The 24,492-nt window shown below is 42.2% G+C and overlaps 2 protein-coding genes across 4 annotated transcripts in view; one reads left to right on the top strand and one right to left on the bottom strand.

Annotated features, from left to right (window-relative positions):
• Positions 1-259: 259 nt before the first annotated feature.
• Positions 260-24,492, bottom strand: part of dnajc17 (DnaJ (Hsp40) homolog, subfamily C, member 17) — a 30,839-nt gene continuing 6,606 nt past the window's right edge. Inside the window, exons 3-12 of one of the 3 annotated variants that reach the window (XM_018690005.2) lie at positions 23,501-23,559; positions 23,327-23,414; positions 22,956-23,032; positions 22,200-22,314; positions 21,319-21,368; positions 19,432-19,509; positions 17,285-17,365; positions 16,507-16,626; positions 626-771; positions 260-447 (exon numbers count right to left, since the gene is read on the bottom strand). In XM_018690005.2, the coding sequence (XP_018545521.1) occupies positions 646-771; positions 16,507-16,626; positions 17,285-17,365; positions 19,432-19,509; positions 21,319-21,368; positions 22,200-22,314; positions 22,956-23,032; positions 23,327-23,414; positions 23,501-23,559 (794 nt within the window). In that variant the 3' untranslated portion in view covers positions 260-447; positions 626-645. Of the gene's footprint in view, positions 772-16,506; positions 16,627-17,284; positions 17,366-19,431; positions 19,510-21,318; positions 21,369-22,199; positions 22,315-22,955; positions 23,033-23,326; positions 23,415-23,500; positions 23,560-24,492 lie in introns of all 3 variants that reach the window. The other 2 variants (XM_018690006.2, XM_018690007.2) reach the window with 2 other exon arrangements.
• LOC108892456 (cdc42 effector protein 3) lies at positions 5,302-12,687 on the top strand. Its single transcript, XM_018690009.2, has 3 exons — positions 5,302-8,145; positions 8,271-8,426; positions 9,867-12,687. Exon 3 carries the CDS (start codon positions 10,010-10,012, stop codon positions 10,631-10,633), a length of 624 nt encoding a protein of 207 aa, XP_018545525.1. The 5' UTR covers positions 5,302-8,145; positions 8,271-8,426; positions 9,867-10,009; the 3' UTR covers positions 10,634-12,687.

The following is a 24,492-nucleotide window of genomic DNA, read 5'->3' as shown; positions in this document are numbered from 1 at the left end:
CTTAGTGATACTACAGAGGTAACAATATTTGTAATACATTGAGTATTGCAATAAAACATTTAGCAATTTATGAAATTTTCTGCCCACAAATTATATGTTCCACCAACTGTTAGAAAAACTAATAAGATGGTGGTAAAATATTAACTGATAAATTTAATGAAATATCTGTTTATCTCTGTTATTATCAATTACAGTAAAAGTAAACTGTAGACTAAACAATGCTTTAAAAAACGATGCTGAATTTTGTAGGCATCTGAAATAGTTTGAATTGTTTATTTACGGGACAACCCTCTGAACTAAATACAAGGGTACACACCACAGTGTATAAACTCTGTCCCCACAGCCAGTGTTGGGACTCCTACCTCTGGGACCACACAGCTTAACACTGAATCCTGCAGGAGCCCTCACTTCTTCTCTACTCTGTATCTCCCTCAGTCATCCTAAATTCTCAATAAAGGGAAAGACATAACAAACCCATTAAAACCACAGATTTGAAAATGAATGTTTCTTTTTAGTTATTAAAAATATTTATTTTACCACAGTGTATTACATACAAAAACTACTAAGAGGCTTTATGAAACTAAAGCCTGAAACAGGTGTTCATGTAATAATTGCAGGCTGGTACCAAGCTGGGTTCCTGCTGTGCTACGATCTGGCAGCCTCCTCCTCGTCCTCTCTCTGCATTTCTTCTATGAGTCTCTGTCGCTCAGCAGCCTGCCTCATCCTCATCATCACCACGCTCTCGTAGTCACGCTCATTTGTCAGGGAGGCCTGCAGAAGAGACAGACTGGACTTTAATGTTAAACAAGGAAATTCAGTAAGGTTATTATGGCATGGAAAATGATAATACAAAAATGCAGATGATCTGAAAGCACATATAATCTTTAGCCACAATCTGTGTGGAATCTCTGCCTTTGTTTGGGCTATAACAAAAATATGTAAGTCCAAATTTCCTTAAAGGAAAACACTAAAAATGAGATAAGAGTCAGACAGATAAACTGAGCTTCAGAAAACCTGCAGCAGCTACTTTGATAAATGATTAATCATTCAAGACACTTTTCAAGCAAAAATATCAAATAAGTTTGGGTTTTGGACTATTGGTCAGACAGAACAACCAATTTGAAGAGTTTAGGGGCTTGAGTTTAGGGGAGTACTGTGGTGGGGATTTTATGGACCAAATGATCAATCAATTAATTGAGAAAATATTCAACAGATTGATTAACAGTGTAAATAAGCATTAATGGAAGCTAAGCTACAAAATGTACAAAAATATATGTGTATATGTCAGCAAATTAACAGTCATTGCATCAGTCTTATGTTGAAAGGATACTCCAATAATTTAGTATTGCACTTCCAGGAAGTTGGGGGAGTCACGAGAGACAGATTTTTAAAACAGTCAAAATCTATGCAGAAGAGGCCAAGATTTCCTGACCTTTAGTTCCCTGTATGGGTCAACCTTCAAAACCCTCTGGATCCTACACTTCACATAATGCAACCACCAGCACCTTGAGCTCACTAAATGCAACACAGGCAGGCTTTGACATCATCAGGGTTATTTTTTTGAGACTTGAGAAAAGCTCCTCCTGAGCTACAGGAAAGATCTTCTGTAAGGGTTAACCATTTTCACAGGCTGTGATGAACTCCCCACAAGTAAATTGTTTTGATGTATAAAATCAGTGGCGTGGCCCTTTATCAATATTTAAGGCAAATGTTTAATGAGCCATTAACCAGGCAGGGAGTAACAGAAAAGTTAAACATGTCTGTTTTTTATATCAAGACAAGAGCCACATGGAGCAAATGACACCACTGTCACCGTCCACTGTCTGTTTGTTTTCACGACCGGGGCATGTGGGTGCAGAGCAGAGTGGGGGCGGACTCGGACAGATGCTCTCATCTCGGTTACCATCAGCATGACGGCGGGGTGAACATGCATGAGACAGCGGCCTGAAGAGCGACTGTGACAGGGTAATTCCGCTGCCTGAGGTCATTAAACCCCAAAATGAGGGCTGGGATTAGGCCTGGCAGTCGCCTGGCTTCTCACTGTGTATGTGTGCGATTTCTCTGAGGGGCTTGGACGAGGATGGCGAGAGATTCTCTTACTGTGGGGGGAATCGGAGAGGGCAGCCACTGGCTAATGGCTAATCAAGCAGGGTAGAACATGGGCCAGACATCTTACACACACACACAGGCCACAATTTGTGCGGTCACAGATACCACACACAGGCCAGGATACACATCCAGGCACAACAAGAGGGATTTTAATGCTTATGTATGCATACTTACACACATTTAAAACACACACTCACACAGACCTGTGTGTCATTTTGAAGGGGGGAGGGAGCCCATGTGTCCACAGAGTAAGCCACTGTTTTATAGGATTATATCCAGGAAGTCTGCTGGGCCAAGGAAGTGTCTCTTTAACAAGACAGTGAGCTGCAGGAGAGAGTGAGTGAGTGTGTGCACGAGGGACTGAGAGCGAGCGAGTGAGAGCGATTTGAAGGGGAGAGGTAGGTTTTTGTCAAAGCGTTCGCTGAGCTAAGGCATCTGGAAAAGATCACGGGGACTCCAGCATCCATGTGCTGAGAGAAAGAGGGTAAGTGTAGAGGAAGAATAGAGGAGAGAGGGTCGGTGAGGGGAAGTTACCCCCCCCCCCCACACACACACACACACAATCTCCCTCCCCCCTGCCCCTGGATTGAGGAAAGCTGCTATTATCATTCCAGTAATGTGAGCTCAAGCCCTTGTCTGACACGTAACTATGAAATATCACGCGAACGACATTAGGTAAATAAACAACTCTTGCATCTTCAAATTAAACAAAACACAAGCAAGTACACAACCAAGCTGGTGAAACCGCTCCAACCTCCTCAGCAAATACAGTATATCTCCACTCTGCCCTGCCCTCTACTGGCCACTGCTGTGAAGTGCACCTGAATGCTCATAATTGGTCTGACCTATTCTCTACCCAGTGTGGTCACGGGTGGACTGTACCAGGCTAATGATGTAGGGGAATTCTGAGCATTAACAGGTGCTTTATGGGCAATGTGACGCATTTCTTCTCAGGATGAGGGATGTTTCCTTGCCCGGGGTGTTGACTTACAATGTACATGTTTAGCCAATGCATCACTCTGTAACTAAACACTTCGTGTGTACGTGTGCGTGTGTGTGTGTGCTGCAGTAACACTGGGGCCCAGAGTGAGTAGGAAACCACAGAACACAAACAACGGGCCCCCATACAAAACCAAGAGAGGAGGCTATAAGGCCACCGCAGAGGTAGGATGGTAGTAAAACACACATACGCACGCATGCACACAAACAAGCTGAGGATTAGCACTGTGACATCAGCGCATGGCTAGGCCCTCTAAACAGCATATCCCAGCCTGACCCCAGGCCAGTTATGACATCATGAATACCACCGGTGATGTGAGTCAGGCAACATAACACACACACACACACACACACACACACTTGCAGTGCAGGTGGCCACTGCATTCCCCCAGAATAGCTTGTCAGATCAGCTGCACATTACACCATTTCTTTATGTGTGTCTGTGTGGGATCTTTATGAGCATGAGTGAAGGAAAAAGTGTGTGTATATGCAATGGAAATGAGACAATTTAAGATGAGACAATCACTATCACCAAAATGAAAAATGATACTGAACAGCTTCACTGGTTCTTGGTATAAATTTTATAGGTCTCCGAAGCTCTGCTGGAGGGATTAACACCATTCAAACCATTCAATGACCATTCCTGCTCTGTATGGAAACATCTGCATTGATGAGATTTGTAGATCTACCACTGTCATCTCAATGCCACCTACAAAGAAATAAAGCAAAACTCCAATCTGCCACTTCTCTACAGTTTAAAGTTCTCTGTTAAATAGGTTCATATGAAGGTCATGTTACTTTCACTACCCCCAAAGGTCTGATCTATTACACTGTTTTTGTTAGTGAAGAACAAACATAACATAAAGATTAAGGCCCAAATCCACTTCCTGTATTTCAGTCTTTACATGCAAAGTCCTGCAAACATCTGGTTTCTCAATGGAACTCCAGGACGAGACCCCCTTTTATTTGACAGCAGAAGCCATGTGTCTGAACAGAAAAACTGTCCAGATGTAGTCCTAGTGAATATATCCACAGATCATTGATTGTGACAACCACAATTATATGGGTCGATTATTTAATACGCAAACTGCAGGATTTACAGACATCCTTGAAACTACACTTGGAAAGATGTTTACTGTGGGTAAAAAATATTGCCATTTTAAAATCTAAATCACAACTCCAGCTGTATCCAGACACTGTATATATTTCATAGTCAAGTATCAATAATTCTATACAGCAGTAACACAAACCTTGAGCTGAAAATGCAAAGTTGATTTTTAAACCATGTCAGCTAAAGAAAATGAACACTGTGTACATAACACAACAGTAGTTATCTGTACACACATGTGGACTGCAGATTCAGCCAGTAACACTCAAAGTGAAAGGGAAGAAAAGGCAGCAGTGGATATGAGGTGCCATGTAAGTAGATGTGTGTATATGTATGGAAGTGTATGCATATGGTTGTATGTGGTCACGGTATTGGACAGAATAGACGGAGTTGGACGGAGACGGAGAGGGTGCCTTTGGAAACTGTTAAAGCAAAGGAAATAAACAGTGAAAAGAGAAATGGCAGCAAAGACCTGAACTCCCAGTGCCCTGGCATTTCTCTTTATGATGGATGAGCTCAGGGATCCTAGAATAGGGAGACGTGGGGGTTTGGCCTCTTTAATATCCAACAATGCATCGTTGTAAAAGCAAAATTATGTCTTTCACATCCCAGCCTTCCGGGAAAAGCCCTCTGATTGCAAAAGATTTCCCATTAAAACAAATGGGGCCACGGGACTGGTAAGAATGCAGTCTTAACCTTGGAGATGTCAAAAAGAGCTCAGGCATTATGAAGGGGAGAAAAAAAATAAAACAGAAAATGAAATCAAGGTTCCAAACACAAAAATCTGAAATGTGTGTTCACTCATGTATATATGGACTGTGCGTGTTCCCATATTAATAGGGTTCCTTATCTACAATATTTAATGTGCAGAACAAACAGCCAGTGGAATGTATCCCGCTGCATGCTGTTTACTTCAACTATCCAGTCTTCAAAGTAATCTAAATATCACAGCCATGATTTAATAATTACTAATGATTTGGTGCCAGCAGACACAGCAGTACATTCCCAGTTTTCACTGACCGCCCACATTCTCTGGAAAAAACATTGCATGTTATGAGTTATATATATGTACCTTTTTTTTTTTTTAATTATATACTCAATCCTGCAAAAAAGCTGAAAACACAAAAGGCATTTTGTATGTCTGTGGGCACAACAAACAGATCAAAACAAGTACAAGACTCTGTAATAGCACAAAATTACCATTATATAACATATATATTATGGAAGTGGATTATTGCCTTTGACTGTTGAGAATGGCAGGAGATTGGGACCAGATATAGTATTTCACACCCGTAACCCACCAGAATTCCTCTAAAAACTCAAAGCTCTAAGAGTTAAACAGATGCTGTTATTTCTTGGCTGAGGTACATTTTAGGGCAAAGTCCTCAGCTCATTTGTAAATGGTTAACAATAAAGGATTGTGCTTGAAGGCAAAGAAGCAAGCAATTCCCGTTGTATCTCTCCATTAAATCTCAAGCCAATTCTCCTCCTTACTGTGTTGAACCGGATGCGACCTGACTGTGTTGATTAGAGGCTACTGTAACACTGTTGTGTTCGATGAGTCTGCACTTGGTGTTCATTCACAACATCAACATCACACCTGGACTTTTCTCTGGTGTCAGAACTCTGTCATGTGGCGGTCATGCAACTGAGCGTCTACACTTCTTCTTAACAGCCAGACCGCCAAGTTTCTGTTGGAACGCCTTCAAAAAAGTTCGTCATTGAGTCACAACGTTGGAGACAGTGATGACAGTGGTGGGGTTGATGACAAATTCTAACTCAAATGTTCTCACCAGCATTGATGAAAGGATATTACAAAGAGTAGCTACTGGAAACAATTCTAGAGACAGTAACAGACAGAGTAGTGGACTGCCCAATTGTCTTGTTTCATGTTTTTCATAATTTGGGTAATTCAGCTGAATTTGCTGAGTACGGTATGTCCTATGTTTGTCGTCACTGAACAGTGTTTTCATATAAAAGAATGAGACAGTGCTTGCTGTAAATCTAGTCTAAATGCTGCCTGTCTAAGGGCCTCGATAAAGCGGAAGCTGGAAAACACACAACAAAGGGCCAGAAGAATATCCACCAAAGCCTCAGTTTGGGCTTCTAGCGCCAGTCAAAGCAATATCTGGAAAAACTTTTTATCCTGCAACAACAAAAACACGCAGCATCCCAGATTTCAGGCCCAGGCATAGCTGCATCAAACCACACTGCCCGCTATGGTCAGGCCTTAGAAAAGAGGCTTATACAGAAATCCAGCGAGGGCTAAACGCATCGTACCAGAGGCTACATCGCATGACAACACAACCAACAGAGTGAGCCCAACCTCGGTCAGACAGCAGGTCTTGTGAGGTCATTCCCAAATACCGCAGATAACACTAGCTCTTCGCCATGATTGTCTTCTAGCATGAAAGAAGTTTTGTGGTCGTAGGTGGAAGGAGGAGGGGGTTTCTCAGAAGAGAGATGTTCAGAAATGTTCTGTTTCAGTCTTAAGTAAATGTTATGATAATTTCATTTGCGTGAGTAATTGTGTCTGGTCTTGCAGACTGTTCTGGCACTAGAGTGCAGAGTGGGAGAACAAGAGAGGATCAGGCGGCACGCCTATTGTTTATTGGATCAATTTGAAAGGATTGGAGGAGAAGGGGAAGATATGATTTGTCCATTTCCTTCACACCCTGCATGTTTAAGTTTAGTGAACAAGGGGAAGCTTTGAGACTCTGGACAAAGGGATCCACAGCCGTGTCCTCCTTTCTCCTGGAACACAGTGTTCATTATACGACTTGGAAGGAATATCAGAGCATGACAGTGTGTTGCTGATTTTAATTTACTTTCTTTAAAACACAGGGACACAGATCGTAGAAGATTTAATAGTTTAAAAAGGAATATTTCTAAACCATAAGGCAACAAAGGGGCATGATCAATATAAGTAGCAGCAATTACCGCCTGTGAAAGAACCCTGTCATTTTTAACACAAAACAAATTCCATAGAGCTGTTGTGACACAGTTTCCCTTACTGTTTTAGTATAGCATTCCAACGGCAAAGACAACATGCTGGAGGCGTGAGAATTGGAAATGCAACAAGTTATCTCTCTTGTGCAACCCAGCATTCCTGTCCATACATGTCTGTGTGCGATAATGTGCTTTGATTACACAGAAAACCTATAGGACTCCAGTCAGGCAGAAGGGCCTGTGGAGTGGGGTGGACTCAGAGGCTTTAGACAAGCGAACAGCAGGCAGGAAATCAGGAAAGCAGCAGAGCAAAGGGACAATGACATGGAGATTAGAGATCAGTTAACCCCCTCCTCGGGGCGACTGTCTGCTCATTGACTATGACTTCCTTTTTTTTTTTTTTTTTTTTAACATAAGCACACATCTACACACACTCCCAGACACAAACACGACCTGTTGTGCACTCACTAACCTATTCAAACTCAACTCCTCTTGTACTTCCCAACTCTCAAACACACAGACACACCATTCAGCTCTTAAGGAAATGATCTGTGCATCGCAGTGTTTCCCACAGCTTGCCAATTGTCAGTATCACAGGAATTAAATCAGAAGCTCCTGCATTTCCTGCAGGTAATGGGTGCAGCCAACCAAACAGCAGGGATTACTTTATCACTTCTGACTAAAAGGCCAACTCACGCCGCAAACAGGATGATATCATCTAACGGCTGGCAACCATTCCAAAGTCGGATGACAGCAAATATACACTAAGAAAGGCTTGAAAAAAAAAAACTGAGGCAAAGCCTCCACCTGGATGCCTTAACACTCCTGTACTCTGACCTCACCTGTGCAAAGAAGACTTCACCAGCAACACACCTGGAGGGTTCTGCAATGCAAGGGAGAGTTTACACTGGGAAGGATTAGCAGAAGGATCAAATGTCCAGTGACTGAAAACACCCATCTACGCAGTAGTATGGGCAAAGGTAAGAACAAGCCTCTTTGCGGTTACAGTGGAGTGTGTCAAATGCCACAATTTACTATGAAAGCTGATTTGCTTGTGTCACTGAGGAAATGCTTAACTGAACTCATTCCATTTTTCTGTCCCAAGGCTGTACAACCATGGCTTCTCTGTAACAACTGAACAAGTCCAATCATGTCAAGGAACAGTTTGCCAGGGTGTGCAGGTAGACGCAGCCTAGTTTCCTGACAGAGACGTGTGTGCATGTGTGGGATTCAAATATCCTGTATTTGCTAAGCAAGACAGGTAAGAATTAACTTTTGACTCTTTATCTAATCTATTGTTATTTATCCTACTGGACAAATGACTGCATGAAAAGAAAAATCTTCAGTTGTTTTGAACTTGTTGCTTAAGTGTTCATCAGGCTGATTTCTCGTCTGTCTCAAAGATGGATCATTTATGGCAGGATTAAGGAAGATAATTTAAAAAGTGTTTCTTGGCCAATCTGTTTTAATGGGCTTCTTTAATTTTTACTTGGCCATGAAGTATTTCCTGAACACGATACTCATGGCTGAAATCCTAAGACTCCTCCTTGGCCAAACTGACATGTTTGGAAAGGAATGCTGTTGTGTCCACGCTCTCCAATCTCCCGCTGCTACTAAAGTACCGATAAAACCTTTACAAGGCAACAAAACCTGTTTGCTATAGTGACTTACAAATTTACAGAGTGCGTGTTTCAAGTCACGAACATAGACCTAATGTGGGCAAAGCTGTTTGGGAGACTATAAAATCACAGACACTGAGCAGATTATCTAATCGACATGCCAGCACTGATGAACTGTTTTACTCAATAAAATGATTACAGGTCACGGAACACAAAAAGGGGTTTTCTTATTTTGACGAGGTCTGACTTTCGTTTCCAGCATTATTGTACTGTTTCATTTTAACCAAGATGTTTCCTGTCATGTTTTGCTGGTGGAAGTGAAATTTCAATAATATAAAATCCTCAAACTACATTACAAAATGGATAATTTATTTTGAAATACAATGGCTACAGTGTGATGTTATTTATGGAATAAGAATATTTCATTTTATTAACTTCCACATTCAGAGTCACTGCAAAACTCTCACACCACAACAAAATAAACTGACTGCGTCCCAGCTATTTGTACTTCTCAGAAAATCATAAACATGTGTTCATAATTGAAGTTATCATCGTCATTTTTGACAGAAACAACAGTAAAACCTCAATTCCCTGAAGCTGAAGAGAGACGATGCAGGACAACAATTACCATTTGGGAATCTGCATTTTTGTCGTTTTTATTACTGGAAATCTCAGGCTAATAGACTTCCTTTGGAAGATATGCAACAGACCACACCTGCATTTATGGGAAAAAACTGTGCTTTGAAAAGTAAATATTTAGAAATGAAAGCTTCAAAGCATTGTTGGAACACCCCTCTGCTGCCAAATAATGCTGAATTTCATTAAACCCAAATCAACTGGAGCAGGTGCAATCTCTAAACAACGGCTGCCGATTCACATCAAGCAGACTGATGCAGTCCAATACTTGCATCTGGTGCTGAATTACATGACAAGCACAGACCTGTTCCATATTCCAGCATGATGAGAGGGAAACCTGGACTGTAAAATACTAATTTATAATCCAGTGTTAAATTAATTACCTTCACAGTAAATCTGGTATCTGACTCATTTGTTAAACTACGATTTCTCCTTCTTTGTTGCAGATGGCATTATGCTTTTAAGCTTCAGCACTTCCTAAGGATTCACTGTTGAACAAAGGAGGAAATACAAAAGGATAGAAAGACTTTTCAATATATATAAAAAGGATAAAAAACCATTTAAGGCTATCTCAATCAAATCTCCCAAGATGCCACTGAGAACATCGTCGTATAGGAAGCCATCCTCTGGTCGTTGGCCCAGCAGAAACTCCAAGCGCAGGGAGGTGCTGTCAGTAAACATGATCAGCCTGCCATTGGCTGATTTCCGCCACATTACACATATTGGCAACGATGCCCACACAGACAGCTTCGGAGACCTGTCCTTCTTGAAGATGGGCCACAGCCTGCTCTTACAAAGTTCCCAGAGCGAGCAGAACCTCTTCATGGCCTGCTCTCCACCGCCGAAACCCCCTCGTCTGAACCTGGATGAGACAGAGGGTTCGGAGAGCCCCGACTGGTCTGTCGGCCACAAGCACAACACCTCCCAGAAGAGAAAGAAATGTAACTCTATGCCACTGCTGGACAGTGAAGATGGAGAAGGACAAATGGAAAAGGAGGATGGGTGCCAAAGGGGGCATAATGCTGCTTATTATCAGAGTCACAGCCTTGGTCGGGGGAGCGTGAGTTCAGACAAGGATGGAGACTTCACAGAAATCTGTGACAAAACTGCTGGACAGCAAATGGACGAGGACAGTGGCTTTTCATTCAGCCTCGACCTGGGCCCTTCGATCCTGGATGATGTTCTGCAGGTGATGGACAAACTCCACAATTAGACGTAGCAGCCAAGCACTACAGGATGGCTTTACTATGTGAATGGAATATGGAAAAGAGATCCTACTCAACTTGTTCTAGGGGACAAACTTCTGACTTTGTGGACAAACCAATATCCTACAGCGATGTTATTGTCCAAATAAACCTGAAGTTATCTGTTTCTATGATCTAAGAATACTGAACAGAGACAAATAAACTGTGGAGCGAACTGATAGCACCTGTGTTTTAATGGAGGTAAACTAGTTCACTGGAAATGCTAGTGGACAGGATAAAGAACTCTCTCTTCTTTCATCATTTCAGTAAAACATTACTTAGGTGAATCAGATTCCAGCAAACTTTTAAGATAAACATCTTACTCTAAAGACAGACAGACAGTCAGAGAGTCAGTCATTGTGTCCATAAGACCCTGTGGTCCACAGCATTTGTTAAAAAGTAAGACAACTACACAAAGTTAATGTTCTCCTTAGATTCACCCTTTGCAAAGGTAGATACAATCTTTGAGTTAATCATTGAACCCTTTCTGATGTCAAACTCCAAGCTGGACATTTTCACCTTTTACTTCCCTCTTTTGCTAGTGCAATCCCCCAAACCACAGAGCACAGCGCTGGAAACGGCTGTTAAGACTTAAGAGTGTTGTGTTTAAGAAAAGAAAAGCTGCGGCTGGAATCCAAGTTCCTCGAGCTGTGATGTCTTGGCTCTTGGCGTGCTTGCCAATCTATTGTGTGCAGAGGGCAATTTTTCCTCCGCACGCATCCCAGAGGCCCCACTCAAAGGTAGACCAAGGTACCCCCCATCTCTCATTCCCAACAATGTAGTGAAAACAAACACTTAGCTCTGCTTCCAATAAAAGCCAGCCAGTGGTGGCAAGTTGGGCTGCAGACCAGGCCAGGCCACAGGTCGAAGACCTCAGAACAAGAAAAAAAAAAGCAGGAGTTAGCTGTTTTCTTAGCTGCAAATCAGAGTCTGATGCTCTGGTGAGTGGCGCACGAGAAGGAAAGTGGTAAAGGGTAATGCGATACTTCCACATATGCAGGGGGTGTCGAGGGAGGAGGACCAGAGACATCCATTACTGCAGCATAAGTCCTAATGAGGCTTTAAACACTACCCTCTGACCAAACAGACCCCCGACACGTGAAAAATACATGCTTGCATCTCGCATAGACTGGCGCACAAGCAAAGAGAAACACACACACGTAAAGGTGTAAGCACGTATGGTGAAACAGAGATTTGTGCAGACAATCTAGGTCCATTTTCCTCAGGTCTGGAGAGTAGAATCAGGACAATCTGTGCCTTAGTGGGAGGTTGCCAGGAAAGGCTGTGGGGCAAACCCAGAACCAGTCAAATTCCTCAGTGCCCCACGGGTCATGCTGCAAAATATACGAACCACAAGTGTCCCGGTTCAAGCAATAGATTTAGAATTCTATGTATGTCCCAACAGAAACAGCAATGTTTGTGGGTACATCTGCATTGTACATCTGTTTTGGCATCTCCTATTTTAAACTGGATATCATTGCCCCTGTTTCTTGTACATGTTATGACAATAATACATTATGAAACTTTTTTTTTGCATTGAAAAATGTACTGTTTTGTATTTTGGGGAAGTAAAGAAAAATATCTTTCAAATTCCAAGTTTGGTGGTTTTGTGGAGAGAAGTACTCGTGTCAACATTTTAAGAGCTCGTCTGAGATTGTTTACACACGCGGATGGACTGACATTTATTTGGCTTTTTAACCATCAGAAGCCACTTTGGAGGCAATAAGCCTTGTCTGTCACTTATACCTAACAAGTTTCTAGAGAAATTATGGCCTTGGACTATCTAACACTACAAGCAGTGCAGTATTATGTTAAGGTGAAGAGATATACGAGCCTAAATTAGACAGGCACGTCAAGCAGGATTTCATGTAGAGTCACTATAGTGTAGTAAACTGGACTTTGAAACAGCTGCTGGGTTGTTGGCATTCAGTGCTCTGAAGTACACATATATGACAAAGAAGTGACATTCAGTGGCTAACCAGGGTTTGTCTGCAATTTGTCAGACTGTTCTATACAGGCTCCTTTTTTACGATAAGCAGGAGAAAGAGCTATTCAGTCACACAGACTTTACATTGGACAGTGTTGCCCTGTCTGCTACAATGGCCTCAAACGATCAAAGCCTCATTTATTCCCAAGAAATAGAAAAAAGACAGACACTTTGCAAGCAAATTATTGAGCAACTACATAAGGATAAAAACAATATTTTAAAAGGTTTTAGTATTTTATGTACTTCAGAAAGAATAATTAAAAAAACCTCTAACAAATTGTATAATTAGAACTCAAAAATTAACATTTACTGCTTTTTCTGAATAAAAGCCTCCCTACTGACTACAATCCTTGGCTGCTGTGTCATCTACACAAGAGCCGTCGGTGTGAAGAATCACATCAACTTAAGCGCAACAAGAGTTCAGCCACATGACTGATGTGAGAAGAAAGAGCCTGTAATTGAAGACAAATTATCTTGTCTACGCTGCACAAACTGGCCTGAGCTGTGAAGTATCCCATTCACATCTGGTACCACTTCACTCCCTCCAATAATCTAAACTCGCTGTCATACAGAATACCAAGAAACCCTGTCATCTCTCTACAGAGTAGCTCTTATGCGTTATTTATTTTGTCAGATACTAACTAAAAAGCTAAAAATATTGTTTTGGCAAATAAGAGATGCGTCCTTCGACTATAATTGCATCTCCTGGTACAACCTGATGCTACTGAAATATGCAGCATGGGTTCAGACACACACACAAAAGAGGGGTTTTTGTGAAAACTGATATTGTTTATGCTGTCTGTATCATGTCAGAACATATTACCAAGCTATAGACAGTAAGGGCCAAGCCAGTCCACGCATGGTGAACTGGGTGTTTCTGGGTGTAACAGAATCATTTCGAAATTTTGACCACACTATCATCATACCAGACAATTCATTCTGTATCTAATGAGAAAATGCAAAAACACGTCTATATATATCAAGCTAACCTAAACCAGTGTATCTTTTCTATAAACTGTGTGGTCAGCTCTTTGGTTCCTTATACAGACAATATATCACCAACAGCTCCATCCTCATATATTTGAACTGCCTGTCTCTCAGAGCTCTATCCATTCAAAGCTGACACACAATAGTAATATTAGGTACTAAATAATAATAATAAAATTTCCCCCTTTGGGTCTAATCATAGTCTAATACAGAACATGTTGATCTCCCCTCTAGAAGTCTGTTATCTCCATTCAGAGAGAAGGTCAGACCAGGGTTGAATACGGCAACAGCATGGCCACATACAGTGCATCTCTTCCAGACTCAGGGGCTATTTTAGGTGAGAGTGCACTTTTCAAGCACTGGCAAACCGGCGGGCTGGAACAACAATCCCAGAATAGCTGATCTGCTGCATCTGGTTTGTGTCGTGACAAGCTTGCGACGACTCTCTGGCTTCTAGATGGAAGAAGCAGGCGTGGATTTAAATCCCTTTACGAGAGATTCACTTTAAATAATACGGTGCGCTAAACTATGTAATAAACCATGAATCAAGAAGGCACTGTGATTAATGATGGCATCAAACATTACGTCTGACGTGGAGAAAGCAGATGGCTAGATAGTGATTCCATGTCGAGACAGTCTTGGAAGTGAAATATGAATTATTAGTCAGACTCTGTGGAATCCATATAATCGGCCACACACAAAATCCTGTTTTGATGCAGCAACTATTTACAGCTCTACAGTATAGGATCTGAGCCCTACACGGCATCTGTTACCACACATGCCACAATTAATATAAAACAACAAGCACTGTGACTCATTCAGGATTCACTGAGATTTACAATGCTAAAAGAAAGGCATGCACTTATGAGAATGGCTTAAGCACTTCTTTCATGAAGCCTCCCATTTCCCAGTCTCTCACTCACTATATCAAAGGGTAAAGACACAACATAGAGCAGTCTGGAGATGAAACTAGATCCTTTCCCAAAAGAGATGTCTAAATTAAGTCAGGAGCATGGGGAGCAATTCCACACAGTGTGGAAGATGTGACCCTTCCCTATTTTGAAATTTTTAATATCCTTGGTGAGAAAAATGCAGTAGGGCCTCTTTTATCTGCATCCTTGACAAGCAAAACAAAAAAAAAAAGAGGCAGCAGTTCAATAGGTTTCCTCAGTGTCTCTATGAGAGCGGTCAAAATCACATCACAGTATAGTTAAATGCACACGGTCTCTGGATCCTGAGGGAGGGGCTTCAAGGGGCTGTGGCCCTCCCTCTATTGGGCCCCTCACATTGGCCCCAGATTCGTTTATTAAGCCCACCAGAGCTGGAACCGAAGCTGAGGCTGAAGTCATTCATGTGCGTCTCCGAGCTCCCTGTAGTGAGACCCCTGACACTCTGAGCACTACGCCTGGATTGATGAGGTTAAAGAAGCAAGTCCTCACCCAAGCTGATCCTATGTGATTGCAGCTGGTTGGCGTGGAGGGAGTGATGAAGGGGTAGACAACAGAAGAGAGATATGATTTTTAGATTTCAGATAGAGTCAGAGGATATGGACCTCCAAGGCTCTGGCCTCTCATTACCTCTATCTCTCTTCCTCAAATTCTAATATCCACACTGGTTCACCCAATATGTCATGTAGGGCCTCTTTAGCAAGACGTTTTCTTGCTGAGGGCTAATGCGAAAATTACCCAGCCGTAGTAATGTTTTCATTCTCGGGTGCAGGACAAAAAAAAAAGGGTGAAGCAATCAACTCTGGACATCTGTGAGGCAAACCGGGTTACCATAATAACATTTAAAGAGATTAGTGTGACAAGTCCCAGTGTGCAGGCTGAGTCTCACATGCTAGGCCTGACAAGGGGATCTGAGACATCGCACTGGGCTGAGGGGTGAAACCCAGTTCAGTGGCAGCTCTGGAGACACAGATAAGTAGGGGAAGAGAGTTTACTGATCTGCATAAAGATCGCAACATAGGAGAGGTAAAATGGCCACAGCTGTAACAAAACATTCCTTCATACTAATCTAATGACACAAAAGAAAAACTTTGTATATTCTCAGTGGATATACCTAAAAGGAGATTACCCTGTAAGGAATGGAGTCAGTGTGCCCTTGGTGTCTGCACATGCGTGCTAGCGGCGAAAGAGAAAATAACAGGCGTACAAAACTAATTAAAAATGTCAAGATTGCAATATGGACAACTGTGGTCTCCAAATCGCATAAGGCAAGACATCAGAGGGAAATTTTTTAAGAGGTTTTTCCTCAATAAATCATTCTAGTTTTGTGAAGCAAATGTTTGGCCTGCAGAAAGTAAATCCTGCAAATTCAAAACAACCACATTCCCTCAAAAAACTCCCAGAGATATTAAAATGATATTAAAAAAATCAAATTTATTTCTCTATTATCGATAGCAATAAAGACGCACAGGCTCACTTGCCTGAGTGTAGACATTTAGCCAGTCTCACGTGCCAGACTACCATTATTGCACACGGCTTCTCCCGGGTTGCTATGTGAAGTGCAGCATTCCTGGGGTCTCCCAGGTCAGGCCCGTTAATGAGCGGCCGACCAGGGGCTTTGGGCCAGTGGCGGGCCAGCGCCTCACCACTCCAAAGCAAATAAACTGAGGTCCATTTAACCAAACACATTGTTCTAGGCCAGACGAGGGGAGTGCAAGCGCTGGGGCAATATTTACGCCGCTGATATGAAAATAAAACCTCAGAAGGTTTACATACCTCTCTTTGTGGTCTTTGTGGGACAGTGTTTAGGCAATAGTATTTGTGTTGGAAGTGGTGTACATGGGAAGATTTTGTAACATAGGGCCAACATGCTTTATTTGAGGGGGGTTACAACAATGCATTTTCAATGCAATGCATTTACCTGTGAAGACATGAACTGGCCAGGTTGAGATACTGGAGCAATAACCTCAGGCTGTCCGTCAAGCCACGAAATCTTCAAGGGGTTTCCACTCAGGCCGCTTTCATTCTTCACTGCCAGCTCCTAAACACGCAAAATGATCTGTCAGTGGATCTTGAGATGATTTCGCTTATTATATAAAGCCAGAAAAATTCACTCTCTCCTGATATCTATTAAAGATGTTTTGTATCCATCTTACACCTGAGTATTTGTACAGGAACAGTTGGTATAGTATTTATATGAAAAACACATGTGGATATGGACAAAGGTGGATTATAACTGGGCCAACTCCCAAAGCAAAGCTAGAACTTGGAGATGGGCAGGAAGAGACCACAGACGCTGCACCCAGGTCCTAGTAGACTGGCAGACGTGTTCCCTGGAGGGAAACCACATGCTTTGGGAAGGAAACCACAACAGAAAAGTACACCATCAGGACAAAGGGCCTGAGGATCCAGACAGTGAGGAACAATGAGGCAGCTCAAGTCCTTCCGTCCCATGGTTTCCATCAGCACAGAGATCTCAACACGACAGAACGACTAAAACATCAGTACAGATCCTGAGGCCGGGAAGTCTATGACAGGTGTCATTCTTAGTAATAATCAAACTCAGCGGGTGACCTGAGACTTCGAGGCAAGTGAGTGGTAAGCAAATGTGGCTCTATGCAAATCTCTGCTTTGAAAAAAATTTTCATTTTCAAGCAAACACAATAGGGACACAGACTGGGGAAGAGTTAGGTACTTACAGCTGCTCTCACAGTTGCAAATTCGACCACAGCACTTCCTTTCTTCTTACTTGACAGAATCACATTCAAAACATCCCCATACTAGAGGTAAGAAATGAGAGAATAAAAGAAAAGTCAAATAGAGGAAGAAGAGAGATGCATAACATTCAAATTAGTATTTCCTTTCATAGCACAACTCATAACCATGAAAACACAAAGCACATGCAGACTCAGAAAACTCAAAACACTGGTGAATATAACAGACTTCTGGAAAAAAAAAAAAAAAAAAAAAACGAAGGAGCTGGGATTCAATATGTGTTTGGTTATTAAACCTAATCTCTAATGATAGGGTTTGCATGTGTGGGACAGAGCCAGAAAAGAACATTCAAGTAACATCATGTACAAAAGTGAGACCTCTGAGACATCTCAAGGGAGAAAAGAGGGAATACTTGATGTCATCACTTTAGCTACTCCTTGTATATGGACGAACATTTGCCAAACAATATTTTTGCCATGGAGGCTGGAAGGAGATGTGGCTCTCATCCAGTTCCCTGCCACAAATTAGAACAGGGAGAGAAAGGTTGGCCAAAAGGGGAATCAGGTCGAAGAGCATCTCAGCCATTCCCTGACCTCTGTCCAAGAGAGACAGAGAGAGGAGGAGGAAGGCTAGAAACATATCTTAGCAGGGGGAGACAAAAACTTGATCTCTGTTGAACGCAGTCATTAGCAGGGCAAATGTTTGTTTGTTTTTAAAATCCTCTGGGTTTGTGTCACCTATAACCAAGGTCTTGTCATTAACTTCTCCCCACCCCAAAGCAGGGGCTTGGGACCAAAAAGTAGGATGGACGTGGCCTCTGACAGTCTCATTCTGTGAAAATGTAGCTTTCTGGGAACGGGAAAGTCCAGGAATGCTGATGCTTACTAAGAACAGTCTGGAGCAAGCCAACAGTGACAAAGGAGACTCTCAAAAGGCCTCTGTTTCATAAAATATAAATATCTTAACATGTTTTTTTCCCCCCTTAAACGAAGACGTATTATTTTAAGCGGCCAAAGTACACAAGTCCGCACACGTACGCATGCACAAGTATACACATACCATGCTTGCTTTCCCACACAGCGGTGCCTATTTCTACTTGCCCAAGCCATTAACTGTCACTCAGTGAAGCTTGCCATCTCAAACATTTTTTTTTCCAAAAATGTATTCCCTTTGCTTAAGAATTTAAAAAGGAACAACACTTTTTTTTCCAGTCCTCACTCCGACGCGGGCCTCCTGCCTGGGACCATATTGATTGAGTGCGTGCGGAGAAGAAATTCGAATGCCTTTTTCCGGATGGCTTGACGTCAGTGACACTCGCCCTATCCTCATTTCAGGCAAACCTATGCCCCATCAAAAGCCCCCGTGACGGACCACAGCATAAAGTGGTGCTAGGTTGCATGAGAAGAGCACATTTCCTAATGCCTCCCTTGGCACTGCTTAATCACCTGGTAAGAAGGGCACAAACAATGGCGTGCATGGCTTTAAAAGGGCACTACAACATTGCCCTCAGCACTTTCGCTGCAACAAAACTTAATGGGCCTTGTTTAAGGGGGAAGAATAAAACGATCTACAGCGCTGATGTCATGCAGACCTCTAATATGGCCGGACTCTACAAGCAGGTTTGTTACCGTGGAGCTGCGCTTTGGGACAGCAAGGATAGAGAAATAAAATTCTATCATTATACAGTATATGTAATTTTATATTGCAAAAGCTAGACGACCATATATCCTGATGCAGTGAAACTGAAAACTGAAAATTTAATTGAGAAACAATTCATAGATTAAATATCCACATGGGAATGTCTGTTTTTGGTTAGTACAGTCAATTAATTACCTCACATATTTAAGTACTTCATCACATTGATGCAAAATTCCTGTAAATCCAAAAACCTGTAAAGCAGTCCAGCTCATTAATTCACAACATTGCGTGTAATGTCCTAATACAGCCAGATATATTAAGGGGATTGCTACCTCGGTAGTCTGAAGTGATATTTCATAATATTGCTCAACCCAAACTGACACCTTAATGTAATGTGTGTGGAAAAACAGAGCTCTGAAAGCAAGTAAGTGTTTTGCTGTATGAACTATTAGTAAGTCTTATGGCACTCTGACACTACTTATTTGTTTTCCACCTTTTTTAGAAGTCTCAAAAGAATGTCTTGAGAGTAGCCTCCATTTGTCTCATCATCCTTTTTACACTTCCACTTCAACTGAAAAGAGAAAGAAGACAGAAAGGAGAGGTTGGTATTAGTCATGAAGACTTTGAAGTAATAAAGACGTGCATGATAATGTATAATCATTAGAGCACAATTGATTAAACTCAGCTGACGAGGAGACAAAAGAATGCCAGGTAGGCTTGGCCCCAGTGACACACAAATTACCATAACCATCAGGAAAGACTGGAGCTACAGGAGAAAGACATTGTTAAGCTCTTGGAACATCACCTTGGCACCACCTGTGAGACCTGCAGTCAATTTCCATTCATACCGAGTTAGAAAAGGTGAAACTTAACACGTGGACCCCTGGACCAGGGAATACAGTGACTCACCTACTTAACTGGAGCTCCACAGAATTAAACACAACACCAGACACAATAATAACTAGGTAATATGAAGCAGGTCGATGCCCAAGGTGCTCGGTTGTGGGCAAAGAACAGAGGCAGTCCTCCTGCGGAATGTGTTGTCTTAGCTTGAACTGTGGTTAATCTATTTGCTTGTATAACACTGTTTCTGTGCCTTAAGTCTTGATACCTGCCATATTGCATATTGTTTTACAAATCACTGTGCAACTTTTTTCTACTTAAGAGCAGCCTCCACAAAAGGCATCAGGATAATGAATCTTTTTTTTTTTCCTTGGTTAGAGTCCTGTCACTAAATGCTGATGCGAGTTCCCGTACTCCCAAAAAGAGATCTTGTGCAACCTCTCCTACATGTACAAAGCACAGTGGAGCCTAGCCAACATCACACTAACTGCTTAAAGTAGTATGATAAATGGCAAAGCACCAAGTGTTGATTTAGCTCCAGCATTCTGCTCACTGTCAGAGAAGCAGGATTTCTGGGAATTTCCATATCTACACAACCTCTTTTACCAACAATTATGTTTGAAAAAGTATATTCTTCTTCCAAGAGCAGTCTCCTCTACCCACTGATAACCTTCTTACCCATTAATCTCTCAATAAGATGTTAAAGTATTTGCATGATGTGATGTCAGTTTTGGCCCACAACACTGTCTCACTGTGTTCTCTTGCTACTTTAAATAAATATAAAATATAAAAATCAAGTTCAACTTTTAATACCAGGGTCAACTTGAATCAAAGTCAGGATACTCTGAAGGGAAAACAAAAAAAAATATAGTTCTTGAGTTCAGTCTAGATATATTTCTTAAAGAAATTCAGATGCTGTCATTTGATTCACAACAATATTAAAAACCTGACACTTGATATAATCTTAAAAAATAAACTGCGGTCAAGACTCGGCAGCCTCTGAGATAGACCTATGCAGTAACATTCCCATGTCCATGAACATGACCTGTGATACTGTCAGTCTTATGGCTGCTGTTTGTTTTTCTAACTGAACACATAAACGTCAGGGAATACACTGCTGCATTGGACAGCTATTGAATTTTAAAACCAGATTTAATGTCTAAACACATTAGCTAACATCCCCAGCGTCCGTTAATATGCACAGGCCCGGCCGTTTCCAGGAGTTAATATAATAAGCCCTCTCTTGGCGTCGTTACAGGTCTCCCGACGACACCAGGCCTACTCTGGAGATATGGGCGTAAGAAAGCTCTGGCGAGACGGTGTATGTGGTCTCCAAATAATGAATTACAAATGTCTAAGGTTCTATCAGAATCCCAGCTGAGGGCCTGCCTGCACTTTCACTCAGATGGAGCAGTTCCTGCTGAATATTCCGGGACCCCCCACCCTTCTTCTGATCTTCCTGCGTTATACTCCAGGAACTGTAACACTCATCCCAACCTCATCCACTGACTGACAACCCCGTAGCTGAAAACCTTACCTTTAATTTGGGGGTCACACTGCTCTTGGAAAAACTCTCCACTCCTGAGTCTGGAAAAAAAAACATGAGGGGTGAGATGATGAGATGGTGAAGTGAAAAGACAATGAAACAATTGTTTTGTTGAAGAAAGAAATATGGCACTCGAGATAGCAGTCAGGGGACTCGTGCAGATGGACAGCAATTTAATACTGGCTGTCAGAATGGTAAATGCATGGCTCTTGCTGCAGTCTGATGATCCAGTGAGTGCCTCTCGAGATGGAACAGACAGAGCGCTGATCCAGGGGAGGTTTGGGAAGGCCTGACTGCGTGCAAATGGAAGAGACTCGAAAGACGTGCTGACTATGCATGAGTAATTGTCCAGCCACAAAAAGGGATGTCGTCAAGGTCCAAGACTCAGTACTTCCCCTATATACCCACACTTCCATAGCCTTATTTTACAAGACTCCAGAATGGAGACACGAGGGCTTTAATGCAAAAATATTATGGAGAGGTTAAAAGTTTGATGGACAGTGTGTGTGTGCATGGTTCTTGGCATTCCTGTGTTACCTTGCCAATTGTCTTGCTGCCAGAGACTAAAATAGACCTCTTCAAAGTATTTTAAAGCAAAACATAAATTCAAATGTATATTCAGCTATTGTTATTATTTTCAATGTGAATAATATTTGGTGAACCACAGGGTGCCTGGTGACTGCTGTGGTCAGACTGACACTATGATGGTTGGGAGACATGGGGGGTTCACTCAACTGAGGTTTCAGGGTAATTTGAAAAAAAAAGAAATGACTTCATCGGATCGAGCTGGATTTATCCAGGCAGGACAGGACAGCACCAAACTGGTTTTGGTAACCTGGAAGGACTGGGTTAAATCTTGGAAGTGGGCATACTTCTCTGAGTGTAATCTCCTGCTTGCTGTGCTTCTCTTTCCCTCTGGATCTGCTCTCTGATGAGCCTCTGTTCCTCCTCAAGCTGCCTGGATCCCTCCTCCCTTAAACGGGCAATCTGGTGGGAACAGAAACATACAAAACCATAATGTGCACAAACAGATATACTGGTTGTAAGCAACAGCAAAATGTGCACCTTGACTCTTCATCAAGCACTGATGTAATTCTGTCTACAATTTGAGGAGTGTGTGCAGACCACCTTATTTCATCAGTTAAGGCAACACGTTGAGATGAGACATAAAATGGAACAGTGCCACCTACTGGTTTACCTCCTCCGCCCAAAGCACATGGCCACGTATTTACATGCATTAAGCACATGCCATGACTCACATTGGAAGCATGCACACCATTTTTATTTATCATTGGCTTTCTGAACAAAGTGCATCAAGTCATGCAATATCATCTAATGGGTTTACTGATAATTAAGATATGGCAGTGAAAAAAGCCTCTCTCAGATATAGTCTTTGTTCCCGACCCAAGTTTTTGGAAGATTTCAACTCAATCAGAGGGAAGCATTTGACGAAGAGCAGAATAGGAGCACCTGGGTGTGCTTCAGAGTTTCCTGGATGCATTGGAATACCTTGTTCCCAGTGCACGTCTGAGGCCTGAAGTATAGTGAAACTTTTATTTTTTAATCTTCTCTCTGGACAATGTTTGGTGCAGTATCATCTCTCATATGGTTTCTATAAATTCTCTTACCTCTTCCTCAAGTGTTCTAGTGATTTGCACCTCCTCCTGGCTCTGAGCTTCCGCCTGTCGCTCTCTGGCCTCCAAGTCTGTCATAGCAAAACACATGCGCGTGCACACACACACACAAACACATACAAATGATTACTCATACTGAATCTCTTTTCCACAAGGAAACAGACAAAACCATGCTGAATAACTTGATTATTTTCTAACAGCTGCTCGTATTTTATTTCATGCTGGACAATCCATGCGGCTGTCCCCATCACTTCAAAAACCTCAGCCTTTGTTGTGTTGGTTTAAATATAACCCTTTACACAACCCACTTACAAAAAAAAATCAGTAAATCAACAGTATTGAGATGTTGTATGATTTGAGCTCACCAAGCTTAATTTTCTTCCTCTTATCATCTAGTTTCCGGTTTCTTTCTTCTGCTTGTTTCTTGGCAGCACAAATCTTGTCATAGGCAGCCTGAAAACAGACATCAGGGTGAATTGCGTCGGTGTGTGCGTGAATCAGCATTTTTATGATGGGGTGAGAGGCATGTGTGGTCTTACCTTGGCAGCAGCATCAGTTAGCACCTCAAGAGCCTGGGACAACTGGTGGAAGAGCTCAGCTAGAACAAAGTGAGACAAGAGAAGTGATAAGACTGAAAACTGAATAAACATGTAAATATTACACATTGCACTACAGTACACTTCAGGAGTGTTCAACATGTAATATGCATTTAAGTATGATTAAGAATTAGTAATTAAAGTATTATTCATTTTATTGAATATTTATTCAAAATACAGGGACATAGAAAAACATAGCATAAACCAATGCCACAGCTGCAAAGAAATAACACTGCTTAACACCGTCAACACAAGAGATGACGACAGTGAAAAGAAAGTTTGTGCCAAAAGAGGCATTATGGGCTCAGCATGATGTCTTCATGGGACACAGGTCTGGGATAAACATGGACATTGTATGCTTTTAAAAGGTGCCACAAGTCTCACGAAACACATTTCCTCCAATGACACAGCTATGCATTCCTACACAAACTCTTGGCCTCTCCATCCATCTTCCATTAGAGCACCTCAAGGGGCCACTGCTGCAATCACCACTACCACGCGAGACTCTACCTCCCCAGTTGTCATCTAACACACACGCACAAATGTACACGGGGACAGACCACAATCCCACTCCCCATCATACAACCGCAACACTACTGCACTATACTAGCCAGGCTTAATCATTCACTTATGGGAGGCCTAACGGACCGATACTGTTACTCCCTGTGGGGACGGGCAGTGCACACCAACAGGAGGCTCTGGAGATCATGCTACCAGCAGAGGCGGTCAGGTTACCTACACGCATATAATGGGCTGGAATGAAATCCAAGTGGGGGAGACCTGCCATGCCCACTAGGCAGCTCGGAGTGTCACAACATGGGGGGTTAAGGTAAATGAGGGATGGTGGGGTAGGGGGGTGTTCTTCAGACAGTGAGAAATCGTGACCCCCAAATCACCTCTTACACGCATACAACCTTCCCTTGAGGGGCAGCGAG

Source organism: Lates calcarifer, linkage group LG19, assembly GCF_001640805.2.
Source record: "Lates calcarifer isolate ASB-BC8 linkage group LG19, TLL_Latcal_v3, whole genome shotgun sequence".
Lineage (NCBI taxonomy): Eukaryota > Metazoa > Chordata > Actinopteri > Centropomidae > Lates > Lates calcarifer.
The sequence above is the reverse complement of the archived record's forward strand: the minus strand, read 5'-3'. Positions and strand labels throughout refer to the sequence as shown.

What these genes read in the sequence shown, in the direction of transcription:
- LOC108892456 (XM_018690009.2), top strand. Translation starts at nt 10,010, where the DNA reads ATGCCACTGAGAACATCGTCGTATAGGAAGCCATCCTCTGGTCGTTGG.